This window comes from Furipterus horrens, unplaced genomic scaffold, assembly GCF_987537825.1.
Source record: "Furipterus horrens unplaced genomic scaffold, mFurHor1.1.pri manual_scaffold_4, whole genome shotgun sequence".
Taxonomy (NCBI): domain Eukaryota; kingdom Metazoa; phylum Chordata; class Mammalia; order Chiroptera; family Furipteridae; genus Furipterus; species Furipterus horrens.
Window position 1 is genome coordinate 178653657 of NW_028327174.1, and position 13206 is coordinate 178666862.

The 13206-nt window shown below is 40.7% G+C and overlaps 1 protein-coding gene across 2 annotated transcripts in view; it reads left to right on the forward strand.

Annotated features, from left to right (window-relative positions):
* The window catches only part of PLPPR1 (phospholipid phosphatase related 1), a 237618-nt gene that overhangs the window by 189018 nt on the left and 35394 nt on the right, over nt 1-13206 (forward strand). For both annotated transcript variants that reach the window (XM_090275931.1, XM_090275932.1), the window contains exon 3: nt 3681-3869. In XM_090275931.1, the coding sequence (XP_090132057.1) occupies nt 3681-3869 (189 nt within the window). The remainder of the gene's footprint in view (nt 1-3680; nt 3870-13206) is intronic.

The following is a 13206-nucleotide window of genomic DNA, read 5'->3' on the forward strand; positions in this document are numbered from 1 at the left end:
GCTTATTTTGCTTAGCATAATAATCTCCAGGTCCATAGGCTTCTTTTTAATGTATGGCCACGCGAGAATATTCCGTATATGGTGTATATACATAAAAGGACTCAATAGAGAAGAGAAGAGAAACTTTTGGAACACAGAATTGTCTTAACATCAAATACATCAAAATCAGCAATAACAACAGAAGAGCCAAGGTCATGTGCCTAAATTTGAAATTTTGAACAGCTGCCTGACCAATTTAATCCTAAAAGCAGCATCCAGAGAAAATGGAATGAATGTGTGAATTAATTAATTAATTGCAGGACATGAAGTAAAGAACAGAGAAGCTTGGAGACTCAGGGTGATAGAGGTAGCCTATGAGACAGATGGCCTGTCAGCATGAGTCACCCTGCCTTTGCTCCTCATGAGCAGCCAGAAACCCTTCCCTGTCATATCTAAGCACTCCTCAGACTCCCTGAAGAATCCCCAATAATGTCAGAGATGCACAGGCGCAAAAAATGTCATGAAACAGTTTGTCTGGTGTTTGTGTGCATTCTCGTTCAATGGCTGCTCTCAATCCAGCGACTGTTGCTGGTTTCATAGCATAGACTTCGTCTTTTAAATATCCCCATAAAAAGAAGTCTAGTGGTGTGAGGTCTGGTGAACGCACAAGGTATTCTATGAAACCCCTTCATCCAATCCACCTGTTTGGCAAGATCTCATCAAGGTAGGACCTAACATCGTGATGGTAGTTGGGGGGAGGGGGCATCTTGCTGTTCAGTGACGTTTGCGATTCCAGTGCTTCACGTTGTCAGCAGTGCCTGGACCAGAACGGACGTCAGTTTGAAAACAGACGTTGACAAAACAATTAAATAATGTCTGTAGATTCTATTACATTTTGAAAATGAAATGTATTTTAATAAACACCGACTTTATAATTATTTAAAGTGTGTATACCTTTTTGGGGGACACCCTGTATATAAGCATATATGTACATGTATATGTATATTTTTGCTTTTATTTATTTTCCCCTTTCCCTTTTTAAATGAAAATGGTAGCACAGAGGAACAGAAATATAATCTTCTTCCTCAATAGAGGAAGCTAGATGCTGTTTTCGTTTTTGTTTTATCTAAAAAGCCCTCATAGATTCTGCTTTTCTCCAAGCATATGTCTCCCAAGGGCTGATGATGGCAAGAGTGGGACACAGTTGTTTCCAGTCAGATGGATGAGAAACACAGAAAGCCTAGACCAGCCGTGTGTGGGAGACAGACAGCCCCAGAGGCAGAGCCCCAGAACTCTTGGAATCCTAGTGTTATCTCGGCTCCAAAACATTCAGGTCAGCTGGCTAGATTTCTTTCCATCAGGTCAACTCAGTTGACCAGTCAAGCACAAAAGAAATAGAAACTTCATGGCCTTGACTTTATAAACTACCTTCTGGCAAGAGTATCCACTCACAGGTGTAGCTTTGGAGCAGCTGACTCTCATTCTCATAGGAAATATATTTATCCAAGTCTCTTCTCTGTTGCTAAAAAGAAAAGCAATAAACCAAATGCTTGAAACAGCAGAGATGGCTGAGTATTGGTGATACGCAGATGCTGCCAGTGAACTTCAGGCACAGAAATACACATGGGGGTAACTAGCGATTACTGGGTGGTTGCAAGTTGTGACAGAAGGTTCACTCAGGAGGGAGAGCATGCCAGATAATAGGAGACTATAACCCTTGTAGATCCAGAAACAAGTTGTGTATGGGGGATAGTGGAAGGAAAGAACGATTTTCAGCCTACCTGGAGGTAAAAAAAAAAAGGTGGTGATAAATGTGGCCAAAAGACCTTTTTAGCAGGGTGGTTAGGAGTTGGTACTTGAGACGCACCACAACTGGAGACAGCCAAGCCTTCTGAGCCAAACAGGAGAGAGGCATTGAAACAGAGAAAGTGGATGAATAGGGGAGGGTCCTTAATCCAAATGACCCTTAGAGAAAAGGATGCTTTCAGCTATGATGACAAGGAATTGCAGAGATAATATCAAAAATAGAGGTTGTGGTTGGTTCCAGAAAGTGGGGTAGAGGAGGGCAGAGTTTAAGGCTCCACTTCAATATTGTGGCTAAATAAGTGAATAGGAAATTGGATGAAAATGCCAGATAGTGCCTCCCTGCATAAGGGTTAACCTACTTTGCCTCCCCATAACTCTCCACCCTTTTGTTTAGGGTGCAGTTCTAATGCCATGATATAGGTGTTTTTCCCATGGGGATCAGAAAAATGTACGTTCCTACTGTGGCTTTAACACTAACAAGCTATGACCTTGGGTTAGTCATTCCAGGGCTGGAATAAGAACTTTAGACTTCTGAAACACTCATGCACTTCTAAATATGAGGGGCGACCCATAAAAAAACTGTAATTTATTTATAAAAAATTGTGTATTTATTCTTAAATGTTTAAACTTGAGTCACCTTCAAAGTACTCTTCATTTGATGCAATACACCTATCAATATGTTTTTTCCACTGCTCAAAACAGTTTTTGAATTCATCAATTTTGAAGCCTTTTAGTGCTTCTGCCCATCTTTGTTTCACCTCTTCCATATTGGCAAAATGTTTCCCTTTGAGGACTTTTTTTTTTTTTTATCTGGGGAAACAAAAAAACATGTCGGTCAGGGTGGGATTGGGTAAAAGGGGAGGGTGGTGCATGGGGATCATTCCATTTTTGGGCCAAAACTGCTGAACGCTCATAAATCACCCATCATGAAATGGCAGACACATTGAAAAAGTCTTCAAAAAAATTCACTGAAGCCTAATGCAGCCTCTCACAACAATACCAGCTGGTACACTGATACAGATGGGTTCCTAGAACACTCATCAAGCTGGGGAAACCAGCATTACAAGGGGCCCAACCTGCAGAAAATAATTTTGGGTTTTTTTGGTTGGTCCCCTCTCGTAAAAACAATTTTAAGCCATAAATGATATACCAAGACATCTCCTCAAGTTCTAATTTTGTTCCCACAATGATTACATTGGTACTTTTAAGCAAATCGACATTTAAAAATATTCTGTCTCCTTGTGAATTTTCCTGATTTGCTAGTGCTCAAGCTGAACACATGTTTAGTTAACTTGTTCATGATTTATCAGTGATCAGTTGTCACCTGTGCTGTTTTCATCGCTGCCAGTAATTTAGGGTGTGTTCTGAAAATTTCCCTTGACCTAAAGTTAAATCCAGCCTTTAGCTTTCTTGTTCCCTCTTTTATTCATTAATTCATTCATTCATTCATTCATTATTTCCCTGCCTTTAATATTTTATATTGATAATAAGGTAAGTCTGTCTCTCATAGTTGATGAAATTTCTCATGAACAGCTCTCACATCTACCTCTTGCCAGTTTTTATGCCACTTCCCTTTGACTTTTCACCTCTGCCCTGAATGGAAATATTGCCTTTGTTCCCACGCACCCCTGAGAGACTGGCAGCAGAGGCTGGGACTCTGCAAGCCTTGCTGTGATGTGCCTCTCAGCTGGGAGCCGTGCCCTGTTAGCTGGAAGGTTTAGATAACAGATGTGACAAGTCAGACAAGCGAGCACTCACTGCCCAAGCCCAGAGCTTGCTGAGCCAGGCACGCACACACTCGCCAATTCCAGTACCAGGACAGCCACTGCCCAGGGTGATGGAGGGACTGTGCAAAACCCTGCTAATGTCTCTGTGTGGCCATGCTGTATTTTCAGCTTGTCATCATGGCTGGGACAGTGCTGCTTGCCTACTACTTCGAATGCACTGACACTTTTCAGGTGCATATCCAAGGATTCTTCTGTCAGGATGGAGACTTAATGAAGCCTTACCCGGGGACAGAGGAAGAGAGCTTCATCACCCCCCTGGTGCTCTACTGTGTGCTGGCTGCCACCCCAACTGCTATTGTAAGTACAGAAATAGACTTCCTTCTTTGTTGTCAGATACTAAACAACATTCTGCCTTTTCTCCTCTTTTCCCTCTTCCTGGGCATTCAGCAGAAGCCTTCTCGGGGGTGTCTGTCCCGTTTCAGCCAAAACAGAGTGAGGGGAGCTCTGCATAGAAGCTCATTAAAATAGGTCTTGTCTTTTATAAGTGATTTTTGCTTTTTGGTATCTGAATTAAAATATGTACATATATTTAAAGCATGTGTGAATGTCATAAAGCCTGGCAAGTATGTGAAGAACAGCTACTGTGCTCTTGAAAAATATACAGTGGGTTATGTGTATTATGGCAAGGTCTTGAATGTAAATACTGGTGTTGATATAAAGCCTCAGAGCAGAGTGGAGTAGAATCCCCGAGGCCTGCATCTCCTGCTGTTTTGATTGCACTTCCAGGGATGCCAGAGATGAGAGAAATCACTTGACCCGAAGTTCCCTATAATTCATTCTTAATGGCTCTGACTCTGTTCACATTACATCACATTCAATTAAGCTGTAACTTTACCTTCGTTTATTTCATTTTCTTTTTGTCTCATGAGGCCAAAAACCAAAAAGTCCAGACAATCCTTTAGGGACACTGTTTCAAAGCATAAATCTCACATATCTGGATTAGCTGGTACAGTGATTTACCACTTAGATATTTTAATTTTAAAAATGACTTTGTGAGGGTTTTAAAATAAACATTTTTGTGCCTAAACATGCTACAAGGTCAGATTGTCTGGGATGTAACCTCAGTGATTATTTCCCCTCTTTTCTTCTAATAGATGCCTCCCCAACTCCCTCCCCAGCCCCGCTGCCAACCTGCCCTCTCCCTCTCCCCCCTTTTTGGGGCAGTAATAAAAATACTTACTGGCATGCTGAGGATAACACTGATTGCTCAGACAGTCAACTCAAGTATTACTTTCTATGCAAATGTTTTACTTACTTTAAGATGAGAACTGGAATAGAATTTTGAAAGGTAATGTGGACATACTGAATCATAATGTTTTAAGTTTATTTCAGTCATTGATCCTAGGTTCAACAAGCTCGCCTGTAAATGATAAGACTGTGCTGTAGGGACTAAGGTCAGCACAGATAAAACATGATGTATCAGAGTGATTCGTGATGCAAGCTTTGCCAGCTGACATACCTAGATTCACGTCCTGGCTGTGCAACTTTAGGCAAGTCACTCTGTTGTCACTCCCCCCATAAAAATGGGGATAATGTGACTATTTCATAGAGTTGTCTCAAGACTTAAATAAGATTCACACACATGACTTAGCACAGTGTCCAGCATGTACTGAGTGGTTAGAAGTAGGGAAGAAAGAACCTGGCTGGAAATTGGTTTTTGTTCTCTCCAGGGTCCTCTGCCTGATAAGAACAAGGTTTCACTGAGAACCCAGGTAACACCTCCTCTTCAGAGTGCAGGGGCACGTGTGTCTCCCAGAGGAAGTCTGATCTCTGTACCCCTCTTCCTTTACCTTACTTATCCTTTCTCATCAGCCTGGGAGTAAAACAAAGCATAAATAACACCCTTCCTTGTACCTCCATCCCCCAGATAAAACCAGGAGACCACATTAGGTTCTGTCTGAAATGGTTTGATGGTGGCTCTATGTGGAGACAGTGGACTTAGTCTGGAATCAGATCCTGGTTTCTTCCTGTCTTGTAAGCATATCACTTTCTTATCTATTCAGACATGAATCTTGAGTGACCCATTAACCTACTAAAAATGTTTTCCTCTCTTCTTAGACCCAGGAAACAGCATTTACCTGGGTTCTCCTATAATCACTGATTGTAATTATAGAGATTTTTTCCATTAAAAAAAAAAACTAATGAAAGGAAGGAAACAGATTAATAAAAATTATGAATAAAACATAGTGAATCAGAAAATAATAAGCTTGATAAATAAAACTGAGAGTTCTTGGAAAAGTATAATGCACACCCCCTGGCTAGTCTAGTATAAGAAAGGCAAAAGTAATAAAAGTTAAGAAAAAAATATGTATAAGAAAAAAATACATAATCCTTTAAAAGTCTACACTGAAAAAAATAAAAAATATATAAAAGTCTACACTGTATTTTTATTTAAGTTGTATATACAATTCTGTGTCAAATGCTTACATCTCAATAAAATTGATAATATTCTATGACAAGATAATTTGCTAACAATGCCTTTAAAAGATGTAGAAAAGCTGAATAGATGAATATCAATAAGATAAATGTTTAAACATGTCTAAAATTTATCTCACAAAATACTACTGGGGACACATAACTACAGTGTAAATTCCTTCAAACTTTCAATAGAAAATCCATAACTATATGCATTGTTTCAGAGACTGAAAACAGAAAACTTTTAAATGCCACAAGTCAGGTGCTGCACGGAGGTCTGGGGAGTATTGTCATTGTGCTCACGGGCACCTTCATCTTTGGGCAGAGCATGGTGACAACTGTCTTGGAGCTCTTGTGAGGGGCGGCCACACCTGGCCCCAGCTGCGAGACCAATGTAATTCCATCATAGAGATGCTGGAGAAACTGGAAAAAAAATAAGAAAAGTAAGAAAAATATGGATTTTCAACACTTACAAAGCACCCTCAATAGTAACAATCTCTCTTAGGATTTTTGATGCAGGTACAAAGAAAGGATTGATAGTTTTGTCTACCTAAAAAGAAGCGTTTCTATGAAAAAAAAAAAAAAAGAAAAAAGAAGAAGAAAAGAAAAATAAAACCTGCAAAAAGTTTGCAGCATGTGATACTCAAACATAAATATCCTTAATATTTAAAAAGATGAACTTCCCAAAGTAGAAATGAGAGAGGACAAGAATTGACAATTAGCAAAATAATAAACTGACTTTGTGCATATAAACATTTCTAAACTTGTTAATTATCAGAGAACAGTAACTTTTAAACTAAAGCATCTTTCCCATATATAATTGACAGATGTTTTAAAGAAACATAGCCCATGTTGCTGAAGGTGCAAATACTTTTATGCAATTCTAGCCAAAGTGTAAACTGATATCTTCTTCCTAAGAACAGCTTGTCAAAGATGTATTAAGAGTTTTATAGACTTTGGACCAATCACTAATTTCATTTTCTGAATTTATGTTAAAGAAATAATCAGAGATTTTTTTATTTTTATGTTTTACACTTGTTCCAATTATTTTTCTCTTTGCCCCCCTCCATCCAGCCCATCCCCCACTTCATAGTCAATCCCCACCTGGTTGTCCATGGGTCCTTTATATAGGTTCCTTGACTAATCCCTTCACCTTCCTTCAAATAATGCCCCCTCCCGCCTCCCCTTTTACCACTGTCGATCTATTCTGTGATTTTATGCCTCTGGTTCTATTTTGTTGATTAGTTTCTTTTGTTCATTAAATCCCTCTTGTAAGTGAGGGCATATGGTATTATATGAATACAAAGATATGCCTATTGGGATTTTCATCACAATAATAGTTTAAATAGTTAAACATTTGGAACTAGCTAAATACACAATATTAGCAGATTGTGTAAACATATTATTGGGTAGTCATGTTTTTGAAATACCTTTAATAGCAATAAAACATGCTTGCAATTTATTGTTAAGATTATTAAAAGTCTAAAAAATTGTATATAGTATTGCAAGGGAAACTTTTTTCCTTCTACAAGGGAATCTGAACTTCTCTTAATTTTCTGGCTCTGTTTCCCTAGAAAAAGAAAAAGATAATATATATCTATATTACTAAGCAAAATTAACCCCGACTGGAGAATTGCATTGGGACTCAGAGAACTATAATTACGCAGGAAGGTACCATGCTCTGACTTCCAGGTGCAGTGACTTTGGAAACTTGACATGTATGTTTTGCGACCTTGGAAGCTATGCCTATGAAGTTGCATATATTGATTTCTATAGGGCATGAGGCTTTTAAGCCAGGTGACTCCTGGCTTAAATATCTGGCTCTTATGTATCTGTGGTCTCCTTACACCTGAGCTGGACCACAGCAAGGACACGTGCTGAAGAGGAGCACGTGATGCTGCCCAAGGGGACCGATGCCAAACATAGGGTGTGTTTGTCTATGGGTCTGAATATTTAATAGGCCTTAAGAAGTTACCTTGTATGTGTTGCAAGCATAATCCCAATATGTAATTATATATAAAAAGACTAGTAAGAAATAAACTGAAATTTATAGCGATTATCTGAGTGCTAATGGTTACTTGTCTTCCTTCTCTTTAATACTTTTATATACTTTTTCTAATTCTATATGAATGAATATTATTTTCAAATCAAAAGATATATTTTTAAAACAAGTTGTATACTCCAGTCCTTCTGGTGATAAGACTTGAAGATGGTAATTCTGTTTGTAACTAGCACTGCTATGAACATAGGGGTGCCTAAGTTCCTTTGAATTGGTGTTTTGGGATTCTTAACCTAATCAACAAAATAAACTAATGAGCGAAATAGAACCAGAGGCATAGAAACAAGGAACAGACTGACAGGGACCAGAGGGGAGGGGAGGGGAGAGGGGAATGAGGATGGAAAGAAGCAGAAGGGTCTAGTCAAGGAACACGTATGAATGACCCATGGACATGGACAATGGGGCACAGAGTGACTGTGGGAGTAAGGGGGGAGCTGGGCAGAGGAGTGCAAAGGGGGAATAATTGGAACAACTGTAATAGAATAACAGTAAAAAAAAAATTTTTAAAGAAAATGGCAATTCTAAAAAGAAAAGACACACATGGCCAAAAAACAAAAATAGAAAAACAGAACTTTGTGAAAAATTTTCTTTTCTCTCTGGGCAAAAATGATAGATTTTTTACACTAAACTTTTCAGCAGAAACTCATTTCCAGGCTATAAATTTGGATTATATCTCTTCCATCGATTCCTTTCCCAAAATGGTACAAATTGACATGGAGGTCAAATGCCCCGATGGGAAGTCAAGGCAACAGGTCAGTGGACAGTGAATTGAGTATTAAGAACCTATAGTTCTACTCCTGCTCTCAAGTATGGAACCCTGATTCATACTTTTTATTCCTTTGCTTCTCCTGGTGAAAATGTGACCCAGAATGCTGGCAGGCCCCCAAGATACATGCTGAGGAATAGCCCATAAATGATAATGATAAGAATAATATCTTTTGCCCTGGCTGGTGTGGCTCAGCGGATTGAGTGCTGACCTGTGAGCCAAAAGGTCACCAGTTCAATTCCCAGTTAGGGCACATGCCTGGGTTGCGGGCCAGGTCTCCAGCTGTGGTGTGCAAGAGGCAACTGATCAATATATCTCTTGCATATTGATGTTTCTTTTCCTCCCTCCCTCTCTTCCTATTTCTCTACGTAAATAAATAAAAATGTTTTTAAAAACATTTTAATTTACTTATATTCTGCAGTCCTGCCTAATTTATCCTTACAACATAACAGTGAAATAGAAAAGAGATATACCAAAGACTATAGAGAAAGTATATGATCCAGTTCCCTTCATTTTTGAGTTGAGAACATTGAGACTTAACTAGGTCAAATGATTTGCCAGAGGTCCCAGCTAGCTCTATACATGACTAGGCAGATATTGGTTCCACTTTTATTTTCTTCCTGAATGAGGGGCTTTGCTAGGAACCAGGGCTAATTATAGCTGATGGGTTAATGGCCAAGACCCATGTGGCCTTTGAAGCCTGCTGATGGTGGTTGATCTTCCCTCAAGATCTGAAAATAAATCAGCAACATAAGAACAGAGAAAACAACTCTCCTGATGCTCAGGGACATTGTCTGGGAGCAAGGAGCTGTGTCCAGTTCTTCTGTCCCCTCCTAGGGAAGAATGGCTCATCCAAAAGCCGCCTCTACTGGACCTCGGAGACACAGATCCCAAGAGCCTAACCCCGCACAAGCCCTGCTTCTGACTGTGCACCCTTCATTCTCTTCACCTTGCAGAGTCCTCCTACTCAGGCTTGATCTGTCAGAGAGGCAGGGATCCCAAGCATGGCTTTGCCTCCGGTAACTGTGTGACCTCTGGTAGGTCATGTTCCCTCTATGGGTTCAATTTCCCACCTGTAAATTAAAGAAGGGATTGATCTCCAAGATCTTTCCAGTGCTCATATTTGATGAGAGCTAGAAAAAGGACACCCTGATCGGTAAGCTCCAAATGTCAGAGTCCCAATTCCCAGGTCTTGACTTTTTTTTCTGAGGTCAGTTTTACACCTCTGTACCTGGCCAGGTGTTTCATAGAACTGTAGCTGTTTGTTTTTGTTCTGTGTTTTCATTTTGTATTCTTCCTTAAACCCATTTCCTTTTCCCCCCTGGAGTTGAAAAATGGTAAGACTCATCTGGGGTAAGTTGTGTGGCAAGAACTAATGGCAATTTTCAAAAGAGGAGCTACCTAGATTATTCCTTGGTTTTCTTTGCATTCTCAGGCCCACCAGCCATAGAAAGACCTAGCACCCTACACTGCTGTGCGTCTCTGTGGACAGGCATCAACTGCCCCAATCAAACTTCAGGAATGCAGGAGGAGGACATGAAGGGACAGACGAAGTGTGCTTGACCTGTCATTTCCTATTTTCTCCTGTTGCGCTTTGCTGTCAGAAAAGGTCAGCACCATGTTGAGGCAAGGCCACATGGGGTAAACTGCACAGGATAGGCCACTGCTGTCCCAGATCTTTAGGAAAGGATAGAGCTTGGGGCACTGATTGTGTCCAGAACCGTTTAGCTAAAGGTGGTGGCCCATGCTTCCAAGAAATCTACAGGGTGCGCTCTGACCAGCTTGGAAACCCTGGCTGACTACTGCCTCAGGCCTCCTCAATAAACTCAGACACTCAAAGGCAGAGAACCTGTTTAGATTATTAGAGGATTGAACTGGGCGGAGAATCTGATTTACCCTCATTTTATCTCAGCTCCAGTGCCACAGGGCATGAAAAAATAGCTATTAAACGCTTTTCTTGGCCTCACAACAAACTAACAGCAGAGTATTTAGTAGTGAAGCCACAGAACCTTTGACTCTCAGCCCAGGAGAATGGAAAATAGCTCGCAGTTTGCATGCAGGTGTGCACACATGTGCGCAAGACTCGTCTAGAATTTCCCAGGATAGGAAGAGACAAACACAATTTGATAGACAGGCGCAATTTGGAGGAAGTTGTGAATCTTCATTAGGGGATTCTGGGCCGTAAGCTCTTTACACTGAATATAAAAGCCCAAAGCACACTGTGGATCACAGAGCGGGCTCTCAATAAATGCAAGTCTGTTTGCTGGCTGAGGGGGGACGCAGCTGCTGAAGCAAGAGGACGTTGTAGAGCCTTGGCCTGCCTCATAATCTGCCTCTTCCAGGCTCTGAGCGGTCTCATCTAGTGACACCTCTTTCAGGGCTTCATAATTCACATCCGTTTTCCTTTGGTACATTGTCACATGACTTCTTAGTATTTTTTGTTTTTTGTTTTTATCATGAGCACATTGTTGCTAACGTGCAATCCCCGCCCCCACCCCCCCACCGCCGCCCCGGGGAAGAATTACGTGGACTTTTTAAAAACTTAAAGAAAAATATCAGTTCCCTGTTTTCAGTTCACGCTGCAGATGAGTGCTCCACATAGCTTTACAGATTGTTTTTCCCCTGATGTTGTTCCACAGAGAGATTTGCTCACCAAATATTTCTTCAAAATATTATTGTTTGCCCAAAAGGACGTGATGATCAATTTCCTTGAGGATCACAATGTACTTCACTTTTTATTGAGAGCAGTATTTTAGCTAATTATTTATTTATTTATTTATTTATTTATTTATTTTTTTGAGATCTAACAAAAACTTTTTACTTTCACTTAATCCATAGGATATACTGAGACAATGTTTTCCAGTATTGCATCCTGATGAACTTTACTGATCAGGTCCTCATCAGCTCCAAGCTATAGACTGACATTCCTGTGCCTCATAATTTTTTAAATTTTTATTGTTGATACTATTACAAATGTCCCCATTCCCCCCCCCCCACTTTGCCTGTCTCCACTCAGCCCCCACCCTTATTCCCCCTGCCCATCATCACACTGCTGTCTGTGTCCATGGGTCATGCATGTATGTCCTTTGGCTAATCCCTTCCCCTTCTTTCATCCAGTTCCTCCCTCTCCTCTTCCCTCTGACAGCTGTCAGACTGTTCCATGTTTCTCTTGTGTCCACTGTCCAGAAAAAAAAGCATAAGAGGCCACTATGCTTTGGAAATGTAGCCTGTCACCTGGTGCTGCATTTTATAACAAGTGTGAATTTAAGAAACCCTACTGCATGGGTAGATGCAGCTCCGGGATTAAGACCAGCGGGGAGGCCACAATCAGTGAAGCACTTATTATCCCAGTTGCTGAAGGTTTTCAAAATGTCATCCATCATCCTGATGACCTTGATTCTGTTGAAGACCTTGAGCTTTGAAAGGAATAAGATGTGTCTAAAGCTAAATTCTTTTATTTACACTTAGGTGCGATAATCAGCAGTCAAGAGCTCTTGAATCTATGAAAACTCAGCAAGTGAGAGGAGCAGACCCTCTCTGCAGACCTGGTTGGTCAGTAACACTCATTAGGAAAGGTTGAAGCAGTGTTAAGGCATCAGCAGGCAGGACTGGCAGCATAGTCTGTACATTTAAAATCCCCTGTATCATTGTTTTTAAGAAATCTACAGCAAAAACCATGTCTGCCTTTCTTGGAAATTCTCATGCCTATCAAAGCTTCTCAGGGAGACCACTGGAAGCATCTAAAAATCCCTGGAACTGAAAGCTCTGAAGCCACTTAGACACTAATATTGGCACATGTGCAAAGAACAAAACCCCTCTTCTTCCTCTGAGCAAAACCTAGAGAGGGGGCTGCCAGACCTCCGCTGCTGTCACTTAGGAACCCGAGTGGCAGAGGTCTCAGGAGATGCAATGGCTCTGGGGTGGGCTGTGTCCACTTGGCTGAACGGGAAGAGCAGCATCTCAGGAAACCACGCTAGGCCTGGAGCATTTAACTGACAGCACTGAGATGGGAGGCCCGTGATGTGATTTCAGTTTCCCGTAATGAGCCTGTCTGGTTAGCTGCTATCATAAAGGCAAAGATGATGAAGCTGGAAAAAAATACCCTAGAGGTCTTCTAGTCCAACAGACAAGATACAGACAGATTGACAGATAAGATACTGAGGCTGAGAGGTCAAGTGACTGGTTCAAGATCAAACGCCTCATTGGGGCAGTACAGAGCTAGAGTCACACATGTGTCCTTACCCCAGGACTAGGAACAATGACTTTTTTTTAAACCAATTCCAGCAGACATACTTGCCTAGATAGACCAGGAAGAGAAGGCAACAAACATTCTTTGAGCACCTATAGATGTTTTTACATACATTTTTTTAGTAATCTCAACAATTTTCTAATAT